The 20783-nt window shown below is 36.7% G+C and overlaps 3 protein-coding genes across 3 annotated transcripts; 2 read left to right on the forward strand and 1 right to left on the reverse strand.

Moving 5' to 3' along the window:
- Nucleotides 1–7320: 7320 nt before the first annotated feature.
- On the reverse strand, nucleotides 7321–12422 carry CBG26025 (the record flags this gene model as incomplete). Its single annotated transcript, XM_045244449.1, has 7 exons — nucleotides 7321–7534; nucleotides 7741–7862; nucleotides 8411–8490; nucleotides 8534–8658; nucleotides 8701–8816; nucleotides 11142–12009; nucleotides 12337–12422. The coding sequence occupies 7 exons, from the start codon at nucleotides 12420–12422 to the stop codon at nucleotides 7321–7323; spliced, it is 1611 nt and encodes a 536-aa protein (XP_045100307.1).
- A 4668-nt stretch (nucleotides 12423–17090) lies between these two features.
- On the forward strand, nucleotides 17091–17758 carry CBG26026 (the record flags this gene model as incomplete). The annotated part of the gene is made up of 3 exons (XM_045244450.1): nucleotides 17091–17153; nucleotides 17196–17308; nucleotides 17653–17758. The coding sequence occupies 3 exons, from the start codon at nucleotides 17091–17093 to the stop codon at nucleotides 17756–17758; spliced, it is 282 nt and encodes a 93-aa protein (XP_045100308.1).
- Nucleotides 17759–18527: 769 nt separating this feature from the next.
- CBG20179 lies at nucleotides 18528–20336 on the forward strand (the record flags this gene model as incomplete). The annotated part of the gene is made up of 4 exons (XM_002642505.1): nucleotides 18528–18592; nucleotides 18986–19180; nucleotides 19426–19894; nucleotides 19941–20336. 4 exons carry the CDS (start codon nucleotides 18528–18530, stop codon nucleotides 20334–20336), a joined length of 1125 nt encoding a protein of 374 aa, XP_002642551.1.
- Nucleotides 20337–20783: the final 447 nt, after the last annotated feature.

Consider the following 20783-nt stretch of genomic DNA (forward strand, 5'->3'; position numbering starts at 1 on the left):
AACTCAATTTTTCTAAATTTCAAAAACCAAATAACTGCAAATGAATGCTCCGAAAAGCTTCCAGAGTGCTTTCTGGGAATTCAGAAATTCCAAAATAAACAAGCTAGAAATTTTTCCACCTGAACGAACTTATTTTTTATGTTTTAACCAAAAAATTGAAATTTGACACCCTATATATTCAAGTGGGGCCTTTGGCCGCAATTATCCCAATATATGTAGATTTTTGAAATTCGAGAATCTTATTTTTAAATTAAAATGTGAGTTGTATGAGTCCGGTCAGCTGATCCACTGAACAAAGTTTAGAAGAAACTGGAAGTAAAATTCTGAGATTTTTGAAATAGAATTTAAGTTTTTTGAATTGAAATTATGTAATTTTTGAATGTTAAAACTGGGATTTTTTGGGTAAAAAATCAGGATTTTTCAGTATGAAAAAAGAATTTTCCTACAAAAAATAGGGATTCTCAAAATTAGCATTGAAAACTCAATGAATTAAAATTGGGCTCATTAAATTTGAACTTATGGATTTAAAAAAAATTATTGAGGTTTTTTCAAAGTATTATACCATAGAGTCTTTTTTAAATCAATTTAACTTTAAAAAATTAATTTTCAAATAGAAACATAGCACAGGAACACAGAGAGACGCAGGAAGTGATGAGGAAAGTGAGAATTTTTTTTAACTGGAAGACCCCAACAAATCCAATTTATACTACTCATGAGCACACACAAACACTCACAAGTCTATCTTTTCTGGAAAAAAATAGGGAAAAAATGGGATAGATAAAATGAAGAAGTGGAAGGAAAATAGGAGAGAAAAAGAACATATTTGACTCTATGAAAACATTGCAAAAATACTGGGTAAAATGAGAGAGACGCAGAAAAAGAGAGTGATGGGCCGTGATTTTTTTCAGAGTTTCTAATTATGAAAATTAGATTTTTTCGGTTAAAAATTTGAATTTTGTCATTGCCAACTGGGTGATTTTTTAACTGATATAGAAGTTCAGAAAATCAGAAATTTAGAAATTCTGAGACTCTGTAAATCTGAGAATCTGAAACTCTGAGATTCTTAGATTCCGAGTTTCAGGTTTTTAAAACTCCGAGATTCTGAGATTCTGAAACTCTGAGGTTCTTAGATTCCGAGATTCTGAGATTTTGAAACTCCGAGACCCCAAAAATTCAGAAATTCAGAAATTCAGAAATTCAGAAATTCAGAAATTCAGAAATTCAGAAATTCAGAAATTCAGAAATTCAGAAATTCAGAAATACAGAAATTCAGAAATTCGGTTTCCACATTTTAGAAATTTTCGAAGTTTTCGAAAAAAAATTCCTAGCAAAAATTTAGTTTTTCAGTTCTATTTATAGCAATTTCCAGACAGAAAATATTAGTTTGTGACGTAGATAGGCAGGAAAAATAAGGTTCGTTTTTAGACAAAAAAAAAAGTTTGCAGCAAAAAAAAATAGGAAAAATAATAATTTAAAAATTTCTCTCTTGTGACGTACATAGCAAGAAGAATGGTCTGACCGATTTTATCTATTTCAGGTTCAATTTTTTAGATCCAGAGATCAAAATTTGATTATTTTAATAGTAAGTTCGAAACTCGAACATTTCGAAATTAAAATTTCGTGGATTTTTTTTTTGATTTCCAGATTTCTTGTTATAATTATTAGTCCGAAAATGCATACAAAATTATCGCAAGTGTTTTTTGAAGTTTTTGAAAATCATGGACCCAAAAAAAAACTAAACTAAAAGCCTTCATAAATCCAGCTTCTTCCTCTCCCAATAGCTTTTTTACGGAGCGAAAAAATCTGAGAAAAACGTCATTTTGGTGTTCGGAGACAACAAAAAATCCGTAAAAAAGGAGACGTAAAATGGGTGGTAAGCGATGAAGATCGAGCCTTGAGATAAAACATTTTTTGGGATCCGTTGGAACTTTTTTGTTGGGAGAGAGAAAAATATGTGTGAGAAGAGAAGAGGAATTGAATTTTTTTCCGTTTTGGGAGTACGAAATTTGGTGAGGTATCCATAGAATAAATGGTTTTTTTGGGAGGAGATGGAGGGTGTAACTGAATTTATGACGAAAAAATTTTAGATATGAGCTGAATTTTTGAGTAGTTTTCGTTGGGCAAGAAAATATTTTTTTTTGTCCTTATTTTTGGAATATGAAAAATAGAAACTTTGAAATGAGCAGCAAAAATTTAAGCTTGATTTTGAACTTCAAAAATAATATGAAAAAAATAATAATTTCCACAAAGTTTTTTTGATATAAGCCCCACGAGGAGCTACGGTGGCGGTGTTCTCCAACCATTAACTTTGACTCAATTTATCTCGGTTACTGTAAGAGATATCAAAAAGTTCTCAAATGATAAAATATAGCTGATATTATGATAAACATTTTATCAGTTCACGCTCTCCCACAGAACAATTCCGAGCTGCAAATTAATTTTTGATCTACAGAAAAAAGTTTGACGCGATCACAATTGCAGGTCTAAAACCATAATTTCAGAATTTTTTATCTGATTTTGTGGAGTTCCAAGATGATTCAAATAATTCTTTAAAAATTAATTAGTGGTTATAGATTCATGTATGGTCGTTTTCGGGAAGAAAAAATGTCAAAAATGGTAATTTTGAAAGTTTTTTACAGAAAAAATCTATCTCCTCTTTCAGTTTTTGACATTTCTAGGAGTTCTATAGCTCAAAAAAACGACAATTTTTTTCTCTACGTGTTCTATGGATGAATTTTTAATTTGTCTGAAAAAACTTTTTTTATAATCAAAAAACAACGCAAAAATGCTATTTTGTGCAATTTCATGAGGTTTTTGAATTATAAAAAAGTTTTATCAGACGAATTAAAAATTCGTAAATAGAAAATGTAGAGAAAATAATTGCGGTTTTTTTGAGCTATAGCCTATAGAACTCTTAGAAATGTCAAAAACTGAAAGAGGAGATAGATTTTTTCTGTAAAAAACTTTCAAAATGATCATTTTTGACATTTTTTTTCCGGAAAAGGACCATACATGAATCTATAACCACTAATTAATTTTTAAAGAATCATTTAAATCATCTTGGAACTCCACAAAATCAGATAAAAAATTCTGAAATTATGGTTTTAGACCTGCAATTGTGATCGCGCCAAACTAAAAGTACCGTTAAATCTGTTATTAGAAAGTTAAAGGAAATTGATCAAATTTATCTCGGACCCTTTAAGAGATATCAAAAAAATGTTCAATTGATAAAATATTTGTGATAATATGATAAATATTTAATCAGTTGACAATATTTTGCTATCTCTTACAGAAAAAAGAGAAAATTTGAGTCAAAGTTGACAAAACCTGTGATATGAGGGACTCTTGAGAGATATCAAAATTATGTCAACTGATGAAGTATGTTTGATAATATGATACACATTTTATCAGTTGACCACTTTTTGATATCTCTCACAGAAAATGAGATAAATTGTCTCAAAGTCGAAAAGCTTTTCTTCGAAAAAAGTTTCAGAATTGCAGTTTCAAATGAAGGTTACTGTAGAGAACTAGGTTTTGAGAAAATTGAAAATCCTAATATAGAATATTTGAAACTTTTGAAAAGAAAATATATCCGGAGAACTGATTAAGCGTTAATTTAGAGCAGTTATAAGTTAGAGCATGAAATTGAAAATTTCAATAAAAAATTCAAAAAATTACATATTTATGCTTAAAAAAATGCTTCAAATTGTATTAGCTGGTCTGGAAAAACAGCAAAAAATTTAAGAAACACCTAAATCCAGAAGAAAAAACATTGAAAAACGAGATTTTTCGAGACATATTACTTTTGAATTAAGAGATTCTACGATTTTCGGAAACTTTTGGAAATTTTTTCAAATATTGGAAATTCTTTTATTTTTGGAATTTTCAAAGTACTTTCGAAAATATAAGAGAATTCTAAAAATTCTGAAATTCATTAGACTTTTGTTCTAAATTTTGTACTTTTCCCAAATTAGGACCACCTCCCCAAAAATGAAATTTTAGAACTTATTTAATCCAAAAAACCCGAAAAAACTAAACCCCAAGTTTCGGAAAAAAAAGAAGGATCCCAAAAGTTAAATAAATAATTTAAAAGGGCTCAAATTTTCGAATTTCGGGAAGGGGCCAAAACGTCGGACCCAATCAAATCCCTACAATTTCTTGTTGTTGTTGTTGTTGTTGTTTTTCTCTGCGTCTCTCTAATTCTAATACTCTCTCACTTTCAAGCTTTGGAGTCCAATATTGTCAAAGAGGGTGAGCAGGGTGGGGTGCTGATTAATTAGGATAATTGGGGAGAGAGAGAGAGAGAGAGAGAGAGAGAGAGAGAGAGAGAGAAAAGAAGGAAAAGAAGGAAGGAAGGATGAGTGAGCAATTAGAAATGGAAGAGGTCTATAGAAGATCTTTGAGTTCTAGACTTAAAAAAGTTTGCTGGGACTCAAAGGACCAGAAAAATGGTTTTCGAATTTCCCGCGCAACCCCAAAGCCCAAAGAAAAAGAAAGATCCAGAAGCGTTCGGGCGGTGCTTCAAAACCGAAACGTCGTCAAAAATGCCGAAATTTTTCTGGGAAGAAAATGATGGCTAAGAATGAGAAGAAGGAGAGGGAAACTGACCATCTGCTCTTGATTTACGACCTCTCTGTTAGCAGATAGAAAATGAAAGAGAGAGAGAGAGAGAGAGAGAGAGAGAGAGAGAGAGAGAGAAAGTGAGAGAGAGGGAGAGAGAGAGAGAGAGAAAAAGATAAAGAGCCGCAGAGGATGGGAGAATGGGAATGAGGTAGATCATTTGCATGGAAACTATGTCTTATGTGTCCAGTGCGGCGTGCATAATGTTCTTCTCGAGAATTTCTGTGTGTTGTTCTATGAAAAGGATTCTGACATTTTTTTTTTAATTTCCAATTATTCATTTCCATAGCTACTAAAATATTGTTCACTTTCAAATGTCCTGAAATTTCAGTTTTTTGAGAAATCGCTAAATTTTGAAAGCATTTTATTTTTGACGTTTTCAGAGACGGTACCGATCCTCTCTCCAAAATTCTAAGCACCACAAACTACAGTATTCCGGACGGAAAGATATTGCATTTTGACGTTTTTAGTGGAAAATAGCCAACTTTGAGCCCCTGAAAAAACAATTCGAGAATTTTTCAATTTGTCTGAAAATATCAGACTAGACTAAGCAAGAATAAAAGTGCATTTTTGTAGTTGACAACTTTTTTGTACAAATCCAACCAAGCAAGATAAGCGGTTTTGAAGTCAAATTCAGCATTTTTCCAGTGGAAAAACAATTATTGAACTATAAAATGCTTCAAAATGGTTCAGTTGACTCATAAATACAAAATTCAGACTTTTCAAGTCTTGCGCTTTAAAATGAGCTCGAACACGACTCAAATCCGTTAATTTTGATTTTCTGCCAAAAACACGCGACGCACGACCGCGACGCGTCTGAAACTTCAACATTCAACGAATCTAGTCGTGCTTAGGCTCATTTTAAAGCTTTAAACGTGTTGATTTCGATTTTTTGATCAAAAATCAAGTTGATCTCAGTTTTTGAGCTTCGATCAAGTATTCCAAATTTTTCCGAAATTTTTAACACTTAAACTTCGACCTTAATTATCTCAGTTCCTTTGGAAGATATGAAAAATTTCTAAAATGATAAAATGTTGGTGATGTTATAACAAATAGTTTATTAGTTGACACATTTTTGATATCTCTTATAGGAACCGGGACAATTTATGTACTAAAAGCATATGCTTTTTCTACAAAATCAAAACTTGTATTTCAAATTTCAATGTTTCAATTCTGGCTCTCTTTTGTCATGCCACCCGTCGTGTAGGTGTGTCAACTCTGATTTTCATAGTAAAATGAATAATAAATCTGCTCTTTCTTTCTTCTGAAACATGATGAAAACGGGCGGTCCACTGAATTCAATAGATTCAATATTCCACGAGGGATTGAATTTTTGGCACAGTGCCAAAAATGTGTTTGTAGTTTGAATCCAAATGTTTCATACCAAATTCCAGAGTTCGCAAAAAAACCTTGCATCTGGTGTCCAGATGGGTAAAGAAAGCATGATTTTTTGAAGGTTTGCAAGAATTTCAAAAGTTTAAAATATAACTCTTTGAAAATAAAAATGAGCAATGTATTCAATTCTACAGACGATGAGGAACGCATAATTGAGTTATGCAAAATTTTCCGGGAGGGGACCCAGAAATTGAGAATAAGAGAATGAGAGCATGAATATTTTATTCGGAGGGGAGGATTCGGAATTCTGAAGTGCAAGTGGATTCTGAAGACGTTCTATATAAGTATACATTCAGAAATATTGATTAGGAGAAATGGTAGATCACAATAAAAATCGAAAGGTAGATCAAGAAAAATTATTTCTAGTCCCAGAAAAAGGTAGATCAATAATATAGAGTTGTTAGTTTCGATCTCAATTATCGTGGTTCCTGTAAAAGATATCAAAAAATGATTGACTGATGAAATGTGTGAAATTTTATTCTACATGTTTTATTAGTTTACAACTTTTTGATATCTTTTAAACAACAGTGAAAATTAGCATCAACAAGTGTTAGGGAAAAATATACAGATATCGGAAAAAAAGAAAACAAATAATGGGAAGGTTTTCATGGCCTTATATCCTTGATTTGAATTTTGTTTAGAAAAATATGGGAATGCAGTAGAGCGCGTTTTCAGGCTTGACAAAAAAAAATCGGGGAAATTGAAAATTCGGGATTTTACAGGATTTGAAATTATTGATTTGGGGAAATGACTTAAATATTTTAAGTACATGATAAAGTCAACAAATTGTAGGAATATACAGAAAAAGAAAAACTGACATTGAAAGTTTTTCTAGGGGTTCGAAATACTCTAGTAAAATGCTTTCCTTAAACTTTCACTTTGAGCTCAATCATCTCGGTTTCTTCAAGAATTATCAAATAGTTGTCAACTGATAAAATGTTCATCATAGTATCAGCTATATTTTATCAATTGACAACTTTTTGATATCTACTATAGCAGCCGAGATATTCGTCATTAAAGTTTGCGCTATAGCTCGAAGTTGCCAAGGAGCCACAAAACGCGCGTGTTTCAAGTTTTAAAGGCGCATATTTCAAAATTCAAATGTGATATCAAAAATTTGTCAATTGATAAAATGTCCATGATAATATGACAAACATTTTATCAGTTGACAAATTTTTGATATCTCTTTTAGGAACCGAGATAAATGAGCTCAAAATAGGGCATCGTTCTATCGAAGCGGTATTTCTATAGAAAGTGTTTTTAGTGCTGAAAAACGCGGGAGATTTGATAACCAAAGAGGTATTTTCAGAAATTTCCAGAATGTTCCATTGTTTCAGCTGCTGCATGTAGAGCCGAGCTTGTGGGAAAGACCTCGTTTCGAACCCATATTGGAATTCCAAATCGATTACGGATATCATCGATCTTGTCCAAATCGGCTATAGTTTGATCCCGAAGAAGTTCATAATTCACCATTTCGCCACGCGCGTTTTTTTCCTGGACCAGCAGTTTTAGGTATTGCCTGGAAAAATAATTTGGAGCATTTTGAACCGTGGGACCTTAAAGCCGCGGTCGACGCCTTGCTTAAAACAGAAAAAAAAAATTGACGATAGGACAACCGCGCCCCACTTTACAAATATCAGGCAACGCTACAACTTAGATAACACACTTCTGCATCTTACTGTAGTTGTGCTTGACCGTGTAGCCAGTAAGAAAAAAACAACTCACAACAAGTTATGAAACACCTGCGTAACAGTAAAGAATAATTTTGGGCCTTCTGGCTCTGAGCATTTTAGCTTTGTAGCTTCCTCGTGTTTCCTACAGTAGATGTTCCAGGCTTCTTGAGATGTCTGAAACTTTAAAAATTGTATTGTTGGTCTAAAATGACTGTTTTGACACAAAGGAAGTTTATATACCCAGTACCGGTCAATCAGATATACAAACACATATTTTTTAGTTGATTTAAGGTCATTTTGACCAATTTCAAAAGTCTGGAGTTCGGCTGCCAAGTTTCGGAAAATTTTGAAAAATTCGGAGAGTGTAAAACAGACATAAATTGAGAACTTTGCATTCACAGAATTTTTTGAAAGGTTCTAGATTTTCAGCTATTTCCCGATTTCTGAAATACACCCCTTTTTGGCTAACTGAAAAACTTAGAAATTTTATATTGATTTTGTGAATATAAAGTTTTCAATCTAGGTCTGTTTTACACCTCTTCCAACTGATCCGACACTTGACAGCTGAGCTCCAGACTTCTGAAAATTACTAAAATCAAAGGAAAACAGTTTTTTTGTATTTTGCTGAGCAACCTCAAAAATGAAGGTATTAATTGAGAATTTTGGAACCCCCCCCCCCCCCCCGAAATTTTATAAAATCTAGCTAGTCCCCTTTTCCTTACCTTACACTCGACAGGTTTATCAAAACATAACGCAGCTAACAAGAATTGTGTACGTTGGTGAGCACTGGCCCATGGTTGTCCTGGAATTTTTGTTCAAAAAATCTCAAAAATGTTTTTTCTTACTTTGATACATTTCCTTCATGGACTCTCTCCAAAAATATCTAGAACAACAGATATCTCCATCAATAAGTCTATCGATCGTACCCCGATCGATCATTTTCTCAGCATGACGGGCTCTTTGCCATTGGCTTAATTGGTTAATTAGACAATTAATTAAAAACTTCACTTACAACGAGTACCATTCAAATAGTGTCAAAAGTGCTTTGATTTCTTTTGCTGACGATTCCCGGCTTTTTTTCAAACTTTCAATGATAGACAAAGCGATAAGGAAGACAATGTCGGATCTCTGGAAATAGAAAATTTTGAATGTACTTCGTCATCTCGGTTTCTTCAAAATATAGAAAAAAGTGGTCAACTGATGAAATATTTGTCATGATATTTATCATCAAGATTTTTGTAGTTAAAGGTGGGGGACAAGAGATTTTTCGTAGTTTTTTTGTAGCTAGAGTATGCATTATACCGTCACGGTGTACAACGCTTAACGCCACTCTGCGTACAGCTGTCGTCCTCGCCTTTATGTATGCAATCGGGCGTGCGCTTTCTCTTAGCCCCCGTGGCTCAGCCGATAGCGGCGCCGCACCCTCAATCATCGCCCTCACAAGTTCAATCCTCGAGGGGCATCTTTGAACGGAATTTCGAGAATATCATTTTTTTCATGTCCCCCCACCTTTAACAAATTTTTAATATCTCTCATAGGAACCGAGATAATTAAAGTCAAAGTGCAAGTAGAATCATGAAGTACGAAAAGTTTGGAATACTTGTATGAAGATGAAAAATTGAGCATAAATTGGTTTTTTCGTCAAAAATTTGAATTTAGCAAATTATGAGCGTCAAAAAAAGCCTAAACACGACTAGATCAGATGAATTTTGAAATTTCGGGCGCGTCGCGGTCGTGCGTCGCGTTTTTAGGCCGAACATCAAAGATAACGGATTCAAGTCATGTTTGAACTCATATCCAAGCGCAAGATTTAAAAAATCCGAATAGTGTATTTATGATTTCGATTGGACCATGTTGAAACGTTCCGTGGTTCAAAATATGTTTGCCTGAAATTTTTGAAATTTTCATAAAACGTTTCGAAATGATCCGATCAACTTATAAACATATTATTCGGGCTTTCCAAGTCACCCGGATCCAGGTCACCCGGTCAAGGTCACCCGGATCCAGGTCACCCGGTCAAGGTCACCCGGATCCAGGTCACCCGGATCCAGGTCACCGGATCCAGGTCACGCGGATCCAGATCAACCGGATGCAGGTCACCATCCCAAAGTCACGACGATCGATCCCACGGTGTCCTTGTCTCCCAGGATCCAGAACGCGAGAACTGAGTCTCCCTTATCTATGTCTCCCGGTCTATGTTCCCCCCGATCAAGGTCACGCAGTCTAGGCCACTCCGATCCAGGTCATTTTTATCCAGATCACCCATTCCATGCCACCCATATCCATGCCACCCGGATCCAGGTCACCCGGTCAAGGTCATCAGGATCCAGGTCAGCCGGTCAAGTTCACCCGGATCCAGGTCAGGGTCACCCGGATCCAGGTCAGGGTCACCCGGATCCAGGACCAAGGACCCAGGATCCCCGGGTCACCTTCTCTGGAGCCCAGAGAAGGTGAGAACTGATTCTTCCTTTCATTTCACTCTACCTTTATATTACTTTCCCAGAGGTCAATGGTTTCTAAACCAATTCACGTAGTCGTTTTTTTTCTAAAATTTTAAATTTTTTCGCAGCATTTTTTTGCCCCGGGGTTTCTTTTTTAATTTTTTTTTTACATCACGTTTAAATATACTTGAATTTTTACTTTTTAAATCTGTGAAACTCGTTAAAAAGATCGTTCCTTTGAACCTAGTTATCTCGTTTCCTGTTTGAGATATTTAAAGGGGCGTCCGCTAATTCCAAAAATTTTGAGATTTTTCTATCAATCGATCCAGAATTTTAGGTCGGGAGGAAACTCTCTTGAAGGATAGTCCGAAAATGCAGATTAGGGAGCTCGACAAGAGGCAGAATCCTTGAGGGTGCACGCAAAGAAATGAATAAAAACGTGAGTTATTCTCCCTATTATTCTCCCTAATCTGCACCCTCTACGTTGACTTTTTTTGACCTGTTTTTGACATATAAGAAGGAGCGATTTTCAAAATTTTCAATTTTCATCCCAAATCACTTCGATTTCCAAAATTTCTGGGAATTTGGAAATTTTACGTGATTCACAGAAATTGAACGTTGCAATTTCTGGGATTTTTCACAGAACTCGAACGGTTCGAGTTCTGGGATTTTGGAAATTCACGTGATTTTACTGAAACTTCACAGAAATTTTGGAAATCGAAGTGATTTGGGATGAAAATTGAAAATTTTGAAAATCGCTCCTTCTTATATATCTTAAGAACGAGTGATTTTCTGACTATCCTCCAAGAGAGTTTTCTTCCCGACCCGAAATTCTGGATCGATTGATTGCTTTTAAAGTTTCTGATTATCTTTTACAGGAACCGAGATATATTTGACCAAATTTGCGAAATTATGATTGTCATTTGTTGTCGGTTTACGCCCATCTGGGCTTTCGTGTTTTTTTCAGCCATCTGTTTGCCACGCCTCCGAAATGTTATCCTTAAAACCTTACCACTGGCACAAACGTAAAGGAAGCGTCTGCAGAAATAAGGTATTGAGGAGGTCCCAACATGAGCTCATTTCTTTCTGGACCTCGGTGTCCTGCTACTTGACCATTAGTTAGAATCGGCTCATAAACAGGTATGGGTAGTGTCGGATTCCTCAACGCGAATTCTGGTGGTCTCTCAAATGATTCTCGCATTCTTCTTAACGTTTCGTCGTTGTCTGGACAGTCATTAGCAATTGCAGCCATCAATTCAAGAGAGTGGGATGTGCCAGCTTGATTTGTTCGCTGATCATGTACAGCAGTGGCTTGTTCCATAGATCCTCCTAAGAGGTTCAGAATGTATACCGGAAGTGTGATCTCTGGGTTTCTTGGAGGTACTATCTCAATCTCCCCCTCCTCCCTCTCCTCCTCCTCATCGCTGTCCCAATCTGGCTCGTACTCCGACTCGTAATCATCCACCTGGTTGGGGTCTCTATTCTCGTCATTATCATTTTCATATGGGTCCACAATATCCGGCAATCCTTGGGGTGAATCGTGAATATCCTCTTCAACCTCGGCCTCACTGTCAGCCATTGCTTCTTCATCTGACTCCTCATCCTCCGAAGCATCTTGACCCATTCTAATTATACCCAATTTCAAAAATTGGGTAGTTACAAACTGTCCGACTCGAGCCTCAATCATCCTAGCTGCATGACTTGTATATTGCTGGCCGGTCCGATAGGCTTGGAATAGATAATTCAAGTCTCGTACAGATAATCCACTTTGTGCAAGTTGTTCTTCTAGGGGGGATGATGGGAAATCGTTTGCGATGTTGATGTATTGGGATTGCTCATTTTTCAGAAGGTTTTCAATTGAGAATGGCAGAGTTGGAGTGCTGAAATAGAAAAAAACAATTCTATAATTTTTTGCGAGCTCGTAAGAGCCGTTTTCTCTAGAACTTTTTCAACTTGCCAATTTATTTCCGTTCCTGTCAAAGATATCAAAAAATTATCAACTGGCAAAATATTGATGATATTCTGATAAACATTTTATCAGTTGATCACTTTTTGATATTTTTCACAGGAAGTGAGATATATAGATTGAAATTTGACGGTTCTGTGGACATTCTTTTATTTCTTTACGGTACCACACTTTACAGTACTTTCTTTACAGTACCACAGAATTTTAAACTACAGTACTGTGCTTGAAAAATATAGCTCACCTTATTTGAACATTTCCTATTTGAACACTTGTGGAAGGATCCCTGTTTGAGCCGTCATTAGCTTGATCGGTGTCATCCGGCTCCATTTTACCCAAAAAATACAAAGCTGAAAAATTTTGTATCTTTAAGCTCCTTGAGCACATTGACCTCAATTATTTCGGTCCCCATAAGAGATATCAAAAAATTGCCAACTAACAAAAATTGTGCCATGGAATCTCCAACATTTTATCACTTGACAATTTTTTGAAATCTCTTACAGGAACTGAGATAAATGAGCTCAAAGGGCAAGTATATGGTTAAGCAAGTATAAGTCGTAAAGTGCAAAGATAAAAACACGAATAGATTTGTTGAATTTGTAAAATTCTGAAGCGTCGCGGTTGTGCGTCGCGTGCTTAGGCTGAAAACCTAAAAACTGAAACTGAAACATGAACGGATTTGATTTGTGTTTGGGGGCCTAAATAGTGTGTTCACAAATCGATTGGACAATTTTGAAGTATTTTATGGTCCGAATTTTTTTTCCTGAAATTTTTGAACATTCTCAACCCAATTTTAGTAGTGTTTCAGCTCGTTTTGAAGCTTATGACAAGAAGAAAGTTTTTGAAGTTTTGGAAGAATTTTAACAAAAAAAAAGTTGGTGAAATTTCATTTTGTGTTTCGCTGATTCCCGCAAGCCTATTATTCTTGAAAGAGGTTTTGCGGATTTTCAGAAAATTTCGAAGATCAAAGCTCAAGGAACAAATTTGAGCCATGATTCATTCCTCACTATCTTTCCAAGAAAACATATGTTTGAAGAATATAGGAGAAAATCAGATGACGTCAAATATCACTCATCGTTCTATACCACATTTTATGAGACCCGTGATTGGGGCAGATGGGAAGCAGGCAAGCGTTAAACTGCGAACTAAATCTTATAACCTGCACGTTGTCTGGGCAACCGGATGGAAATGATGGGCGATACCACCAACCTTATCAAGACGTGTGGCACCGCCCATCACACATGGGTAGATGACCGGAAACTTTAATGCACTTTTTTGGGAAAATGAAAAGTGCAGGAATTAATAGTGCCTGAAGTCAGAAGCGTATTTTTTTTAAATGCCAACACCCCTGGGGGTATCTTCCACATTGTCCTAGCTTAACTTCAGGTGCGCTCAAAATCAACAAAGCATAGACTTGCTAGGGATTACCGTAGTCGGTGGAAAATAGTCAACTTTGGAGTCCTAATAAAATGTTCCAGAGTTTTTCGATTTGTATGAAAATTTCAGAGTGTACTTAACAAAAATAGAGCTTCAATTTTGTAATTGACAACTTTTCTGTAAAAATTCATTCTAATGAGATATGCCGTTTTTAACAGAAAAGTGCCAAAAATGCCCAAATCAGTTCGAAACTACTTATTTCAATTTCTTGGATTTTTACGATAAAATTGTCAATTACAAAAATTAAGCTCTAATTTCTTGTTTAATACAATCTGAAGATTTCTGGCAAATCAAAAATTCCGAATTAGTTTTTGAAGACTCCAGAATTGACTATTTACCCACCGAAAAAAGCGAAAATATGAGATATTTTTGTTCGGGGTACTGTAGCTGACAATTGGAAAATTCGCAGTAAAATCAATCGATTCCTGATAATTCAAACTCAAATATTGGAAATTAGTTACAGTTGCCTTGTTGCGTTCATTTTTTATATCCAAATTTTTCTCTTTTTTTTTCAAAATTTCCGATTTTTAAATTAAAAACAATTGGTAGGTTTTGTAACAACGGCGAATCTCCCACGTCTGGTACAATAATTTTTTTTGGCTACAAAAAAAATCGCGGAAATAACTGAGGATTACGGTAGTATTACGATAGCGCGGTAGGGTTACGATAGTACGGTAGGGGTACAGTAGTCGCCTTACGTTAGGATTACGGCAGTACTTAACTTTCTATTTTTGATAAGCAGTCACTGATTGACACTTCTTCAGAAATGTCAAGAAGGAAAGAGAAGAGAAGAGAGAGAGAGAGAGAGAGAGAGAGAGAGAGAGAGAGAAAGAGATGAAGTTCCCTAAAGAACGTTCAAGGCGCTCAAGGTGGGCTGAGCCTCCTGAGTACTAGGACTGGACTCACCCCAGCGGGTTTCTCAACCCAAGCCCAGCTACACTATTAAAAAAACCAAAAACAGCGAGAAACCCCAAAAATCGAAAATTTGCGAATCTCGTTTCCTGAAGACAGCTTCTCCACGTTTTTCTTCTCCCCTGAATGAACCTCCCTTCTCCTTTTTCTTCATTTCCTCCTCCCTGTGTTGTCTCTAACCACTCTCTCACTTTATCCACACTATTTCACCCCGCTCTTTTTTTGCCCTATGTGCAATTTTTCCTCCTGCGTTTCCTTATGTGGGTATATGAAAGATGCATGTGGTAGGGTGGAGTGAAGAGTGGCGTCTTTTTTGATAGATTATGCTTTTTTGTCTCGAGTAGTTGAGGTTGGATGAAGATGGAAATTGGAAACGAATTTTTTGAGAAAATTAGTATAGTTGGAGAGGTTGAGATTTGAAGTTGGGCTTTGAGAACTAGGAAGGAATAATTGAAAATTGGAAATCGGAATTCAGAAATTGAGAATTCGGAAGTAGAAGTCGGAATTCGGAATATGGAAGATCAAAATTTTGAAATTCGGAATTTGGAGTTCGGAAATCAGGATTCGGATGCCGAGACTAGAATTTTGAAATTCGGAAATCAGAATTCGGGAGTCAAAAGAAACTTGATTGTTGGAATTTGGAAATTAGAAAATTAGAATTTCAGATTCCCTGCAACTCTTCAATTCTTAAATTCAAATAATCCGAACTTCAATGGAACACCAGAAATGTAAAAATAAGGGAATCAGAACTCCAACGTCGGAACTTGAAATTCGGACTCCGGAATTTTGAATCCGAAAAATGAAACCTCGGAACTTGGAAATATAAAATTTTGGAATTCGGAAATGGAAATACGGACGTCGGAAATCTAGAGTTAGAGACCGGAGTTTGGAAATCGGACTATGCAATTAAAAATTCGAAAATTCGGAAATCAGAAGTCCGATATTTGAAATGCCAACGTTGTTAGCCAGGCTCTTCTGTCCCATCGGTATCGATTCATTTTTCCTCTTTGCTCTCCTCATTTGTTTTTATTGATGCACAATATGGAAAACGATAATAAAAAGGAAAGAATCGTCCTGAATTCCCATATCGTCGTCGGGTCGATCTGTATTTGTTTTCTCTTTCTATTATCCGTTTCTGTTTCTTTGGTATGGTCCACATAGCAAAAAAGTACTGTAAGCGCTTTTATAGAAGGCCATCCTATTCTTGAACTTCGAGCTCAATCATCTCAATTTCTATAAGAGATAACAGCAAGTATAAGATGTTTATCATAATATCCGCAGCATTTCGTCAATTGTTCAAATTTTAATATCTCTCATAGAAATTCAGATAATTTTGCTCAAAGCGCAAGTATAGGGTGGTCTTCTATTGGAATGTTTACGGCGAATTAAAAAAAATCTGGGACCTGGAAAATTTAGCGGGCGGCTTTCGTGTCAATTTACGGGGCCTCGCCCAAAAATCACTACAGTCATACATGTAATCCGGGCCTTTGCCGGGCCTTCGCGGGCCTTGTCATTGTTTCTTTCAGAATCATTATTTTCAGACCAACTAAATCAAATATAATAGAGTTCGGCGAGTACTACAAAATGATAACATTTGAAAAACTGGTATCTTGTTTGCGAACAAAGTAACAGGCGAAAAAGAGCGAAAAAAGCAGGCCCGGCTCGGCACGTCCGGAAAAAGACACTTTATGGCCTGTAATTTTGTTCGCAGACAAGATACAGTATTCCGCATAATATCATTTTGTAGCACTCGTCGAGCTCTATCATATCCAATTTAGTTGGTCCAAAAGTTTCGATTCTGAAAGGAACTATGGCAGGGCCCGCGAAGGCCCGGCAAAGGCACGGATTACAAGTATGACTACAGTATTAAACGAATTCAATTTTCGTGAATTTAGTGGGATTTTCTGAACAATAGTTAGATTCTTGGTATGGAAATGATCGCTAGCATCTCTAGAATCCGTTTTTCATTGAAAACCCGAATTTAATTGCGAAAGTAGCTCGAACGAGGCAAAAGTCTGAAATATTACGATATTGCCGCGCTTCTTCGTAGATCAAAAAATGCGACTGATTTCAAATTCTCAGGTCCCAGTTGTTTTTAATTCGACAATAGTTGAAATTTTTCACCTGAAAAAATTATCTAGTTTGTTTTTTCTCTCTATCGGAATCTATTATACTCATTTTGGAATCCATTATACTCTTCTTTTTAAAATATATCTGAATACAGGAAATGTGACATTTACTTTCAATATATATTTTTAATTTCAATTTGTCAAACAGATAAATAAAAAGGAGAAATTAATATTCATTTCGTATCCAAGACTTGATTTATGTCAGAAATCCATAGCAACAGACTCCAAAATGTGAACCTAAAAATGTGTTTCTGATTATCAGAATTGTATAATTTTAATCTTCTGAATATACCTTTTGGATTTCAAATTATTCAAGATTTCTGAATCTTCAGACTTACCTTAAAAAATTCGAAGAAAGTCAATAAAGTTTGAGGTAGATCAAATTTGTATGCTGTTTTTGTTGTCTCTTTTTCCCTCACTTTTATAAATTTTTTTTTGGTTTTTTGTGTTTCTGCCGCTATCGTTTTCTAGATGTTTTCAAGAACCTTAAAAATATTTTCAGAACCACCAATTTTATAAAATGGCCGAAAATAGCAGCAGCAGCGCCGATTCCTACAGTTTCGTCGAAATTCCAGAACTTCCGGTACTTTTTCCGAAGTTTTAATATTCTAATTTTATTTTTCAGAACTCCCAGGCCTACGTCAAAGAAATCAATAAAATCTTTGCGGATTTGAGAGCAAGAGAGCCGGAAGCTGAGGAGCTCACCCAGAATATTTTTATGCTCATCGGAATGGCCAAGTGAGTTTTTTCAAGATTATTTCGATATTTCGATATTCCGAAAATCCGAAAGTCCAATATTTCAAATTTCCCATATTCTCGAGTCCAAAAATTAAAAAAAAATACTTCGGAGTGTTTGGATTCCTAGATTCCTGGATTCCTAAATTTCTGGATTCCTGAATTCCTGGATTCCTGGATTCACAGATTCCTGTATTCCGAGATTTCTGTATTTTTGAATTTATGGACTTTTGGATTCCTGGATCCCTGGGTTCCTGACTTCCTAGATTCCTAGATTCCTAGATTTCTAGATTCCTAGATTCCTATATTCCTAGACATCCAGATTTTCAAAATTCGATTTATCTCAGAGCCGCCAAGAAGAAGATGGAGCTGGAGAATAAGAACAAGGTTGACATCGACGTCGTCATGGACGCCATCGGATCGCTTCAGATCAAAGCTTTCGGTGAAAAATAATCTTGTAATTTTTATATGCTTTTTCCTGTCTCATAATGCAATATCATTCATTCATTTCTCTCTTGTAAAATGTGATAACTTTTGAACTTTGAACTATAGTTTTGAAGAAATACCTCAAAGCAAGGCTTTCGAATTTGGGCCGAGGCATTTTTAGTTCAGGTACTTCTGAAATAGGTAGGATTCGGCGGCCTAGCGGCCCTGATAGTTTTTGGCTGGCTGAGCGTATTTCGAAAGAACGGACTGATTGATCCATGGTAACACACCGACGGCCTCAATCACGGCCGGCCGCGGCCCTGTTTTTGACAGCCTTGCCTCAAAGGAAGGCCTTATCAACTTTGACAAAATGTATCTCGATTACTGTAAGATATATCAAAAAATGGTCAACTGACAAAATGCTGCTGCCATTATGATGAATATTTTATCAGTCTACCCTTTTTTGATATCTCATATAGAAATGGAGATAATTTAGTTCAAAAGGTCAATTGCGTCACAAGACTGGGTACCATTATTGCGCACCAGGCTCGCCTCTCCTCTGCCAGCCTGACCAACCTCAGCCTGATTTGCGTTATAAGAATCTCTCCAGGGTCATAATTAGCCTGATTTCTTTACTTTCCCGACTATACGAAAAACAGAAGTGAGTCAAACTACGTTTAGAAGCTCACGAGGATTTATGACGCTAATGAGTGTGTGTCAGGAGGTTGGCATGGAGAATACATTTCCCTCCCGCCGCTTTCTCTCCCACTTTCACTTTTAGTTTCAACTCGTCGCGATGGGCTCCGTCCTTAACAAGGCCTATCGGAAAAGAATTCAAAAGGATGACGATTTGATTTGGATGTAAGTTATCAAGTTCCTTTCTCAGCTACTCGCTACAGCTAGTTGAATCTTGTAGCGTTATAATAAGAGGTGCCGAGTTAGGTCACCGGGGAACATCAGCTCACGATAGCTTGGTAGACTTAGGCTTTATACATCATTACATCATCACCAGGGTGTTATGGTCTGAACTATCAGCCGTGTTTATACCAGCTGAGCAATCTGGATCCTAGGCAATCTAAAGCGGTCCATAGAGAGTCAACAGAACCTAGAGACCAGCTCCCCATCTGGTTCCTAGGCAGGTGTATCCTACCAACTTACCATAAACCAGCTATACCGACCTTTATCATTAAGCTCTCTGGCTTCGTTTGATTGTTTTCCGCAATTCATGAAACACGAATAATTCTTAAATTCCAGCTGCCAATGCGCAGAAACGTCGAGCGAAGCGGAGATCGAAGTGAGCAAAAGCCAACTGAGGGCTACGTCTTTGGAAGTCGACTTCAATGAAAACGGAGAGACATTGGTGGTGGTGACCTTCAGAGCTAAACGATTCACGTTCAAGCTGGTGCCTGGGAAGGAGGTCCCGTTGGAGAATTCTTGGAAAAAGATCTTGTGAGTTTGGAGGGTGTTGGTACTCGGGTACTCTGTGGGGGTTCAAAATTTTGCGGATTTTCTAAACTTCCGAACTCCGGCTCTTTAAACTGCTGCGTACGGAAATAGTCTCTGGCATGTGGACGCGCACAAATTCGGTCGATTGGGGCTGCGGTCAGGCAGCGGTCGTCGATTTTCGAGAGATCAAAAACCATGGTTGATCAGGGAAAGAATACACGGTTCCTATCACCATATTTTCTTTTCAGTCGTAACCTCAAGAACCGCTACTATTGCACCTACGTTGTTGGCTCCCCTCATCCCGATGCCATCATCTCCATTGTCACAAACCATCTCCGATTCCTTTTCAACATTTCCCACATCACCGCGGTTCGCTTCCAAGATCCCTCGCGTGATATCCGGGAGCTATGCACCCCACTCACTAGCTGCCTCTTCTATGTCCCCAAACTTTTCATCAATAAGCCAAAAGTAACCGCCGATGAAATGAACTTTGTTCGAGACAACTTCGAAAACCTCCAGGAGATTCTGATCGATACTGATGTTCCTGAAGGATTTGAGTCGTGGATTCTGGACCATCGGAAGGTGACAATCTTCAGTAAGATGAAGTTGGAATGCATGGATTTGTCATGGTCCAGATGTATTCAGTTGGAGATTTGGAGTAAGAGTATTACGGCTAAGGATATAAACAGATTCATTAGCATTTGGATGGATCAGGGGGTAAGTTATTTTCCATGAACTACAGTAGCCAAGTCATATTTTCCAGTATCCACGTCAACTGCAATCGGTGGTCTTCAATGACTTCGCTGGAGACAAGAACGACATCATTGATGGAATCGATCGTCGTTGTTGGGATCCTAGAACTCGACCTCGTTATTTCCCATTGCAGTCATCCATCGGACTCATCAAATTTGATTGTAAGGATGGTCTAGACGTCATTTATCCACGAGGGGAGCTATACCGGGAAATCGGAACCATCTGGTTTGGAGCGGAGAGGAACTCTTGCGTTTTCATGGTCCATCCAAAGGATCCGGTGAAGAGTTATCAGTGGTATTGGGATCTTCCACATAACTTCTTTGGACGGAAAATCAATAACAATCAGGATCGGAACAAAAACCTGAAGCCCTCAATTGTGGATTCAACTGTAGCGTTGAACAAATAACATCAGGAATTTTCTGAAAATCTGAACGTTCAGCCCAAAACTCGATTTTTCCACTATCTTCATTTTTCTCCTCGGTTTTTTGAAAAATATCTCCCTATCTCTCCATAAATCAGGAAATTCCGAATGTTCCAAAGTATCTTGAACTCAAAAACTCGGTTTTTTTCCACTGTGTGAACTTTTTTCCCTCCTCGGTTTTTTTTTGGAAATCTTCTAACCTACTTCTCCCCTCGGCTATTTTCTCTCCTTATCTGTGTCATACTTATTTTCGTCTACTTTTTTCTGAATTAATGGTTTTGAAATCTACAGTTAGAATATCAAAAAACACACATCTTTGGGAATTTTCCTGATACCGCTTAACGTGAAATACTGCCAAAAGAAAGTAGAAGCGAGATCGAGATCCACTGGGGAGTGATTTCTAACAAGGTGGTTTTCAAACAGAATTTATTT

This window comes from Caenorhabditis briggsae (assembly GCF_000004555.2).
Source record: "Caenorhabditis briggsae complete genome, chrIII, whole genome shotgun sequence".
Taxonomy (NCBI): Eukaryota; Metazoa; Nematoda; class Chromadorea; order Rhabditida; family Rhabditidae; genus Caenorhabditis; species Caenorhabditis briggsae.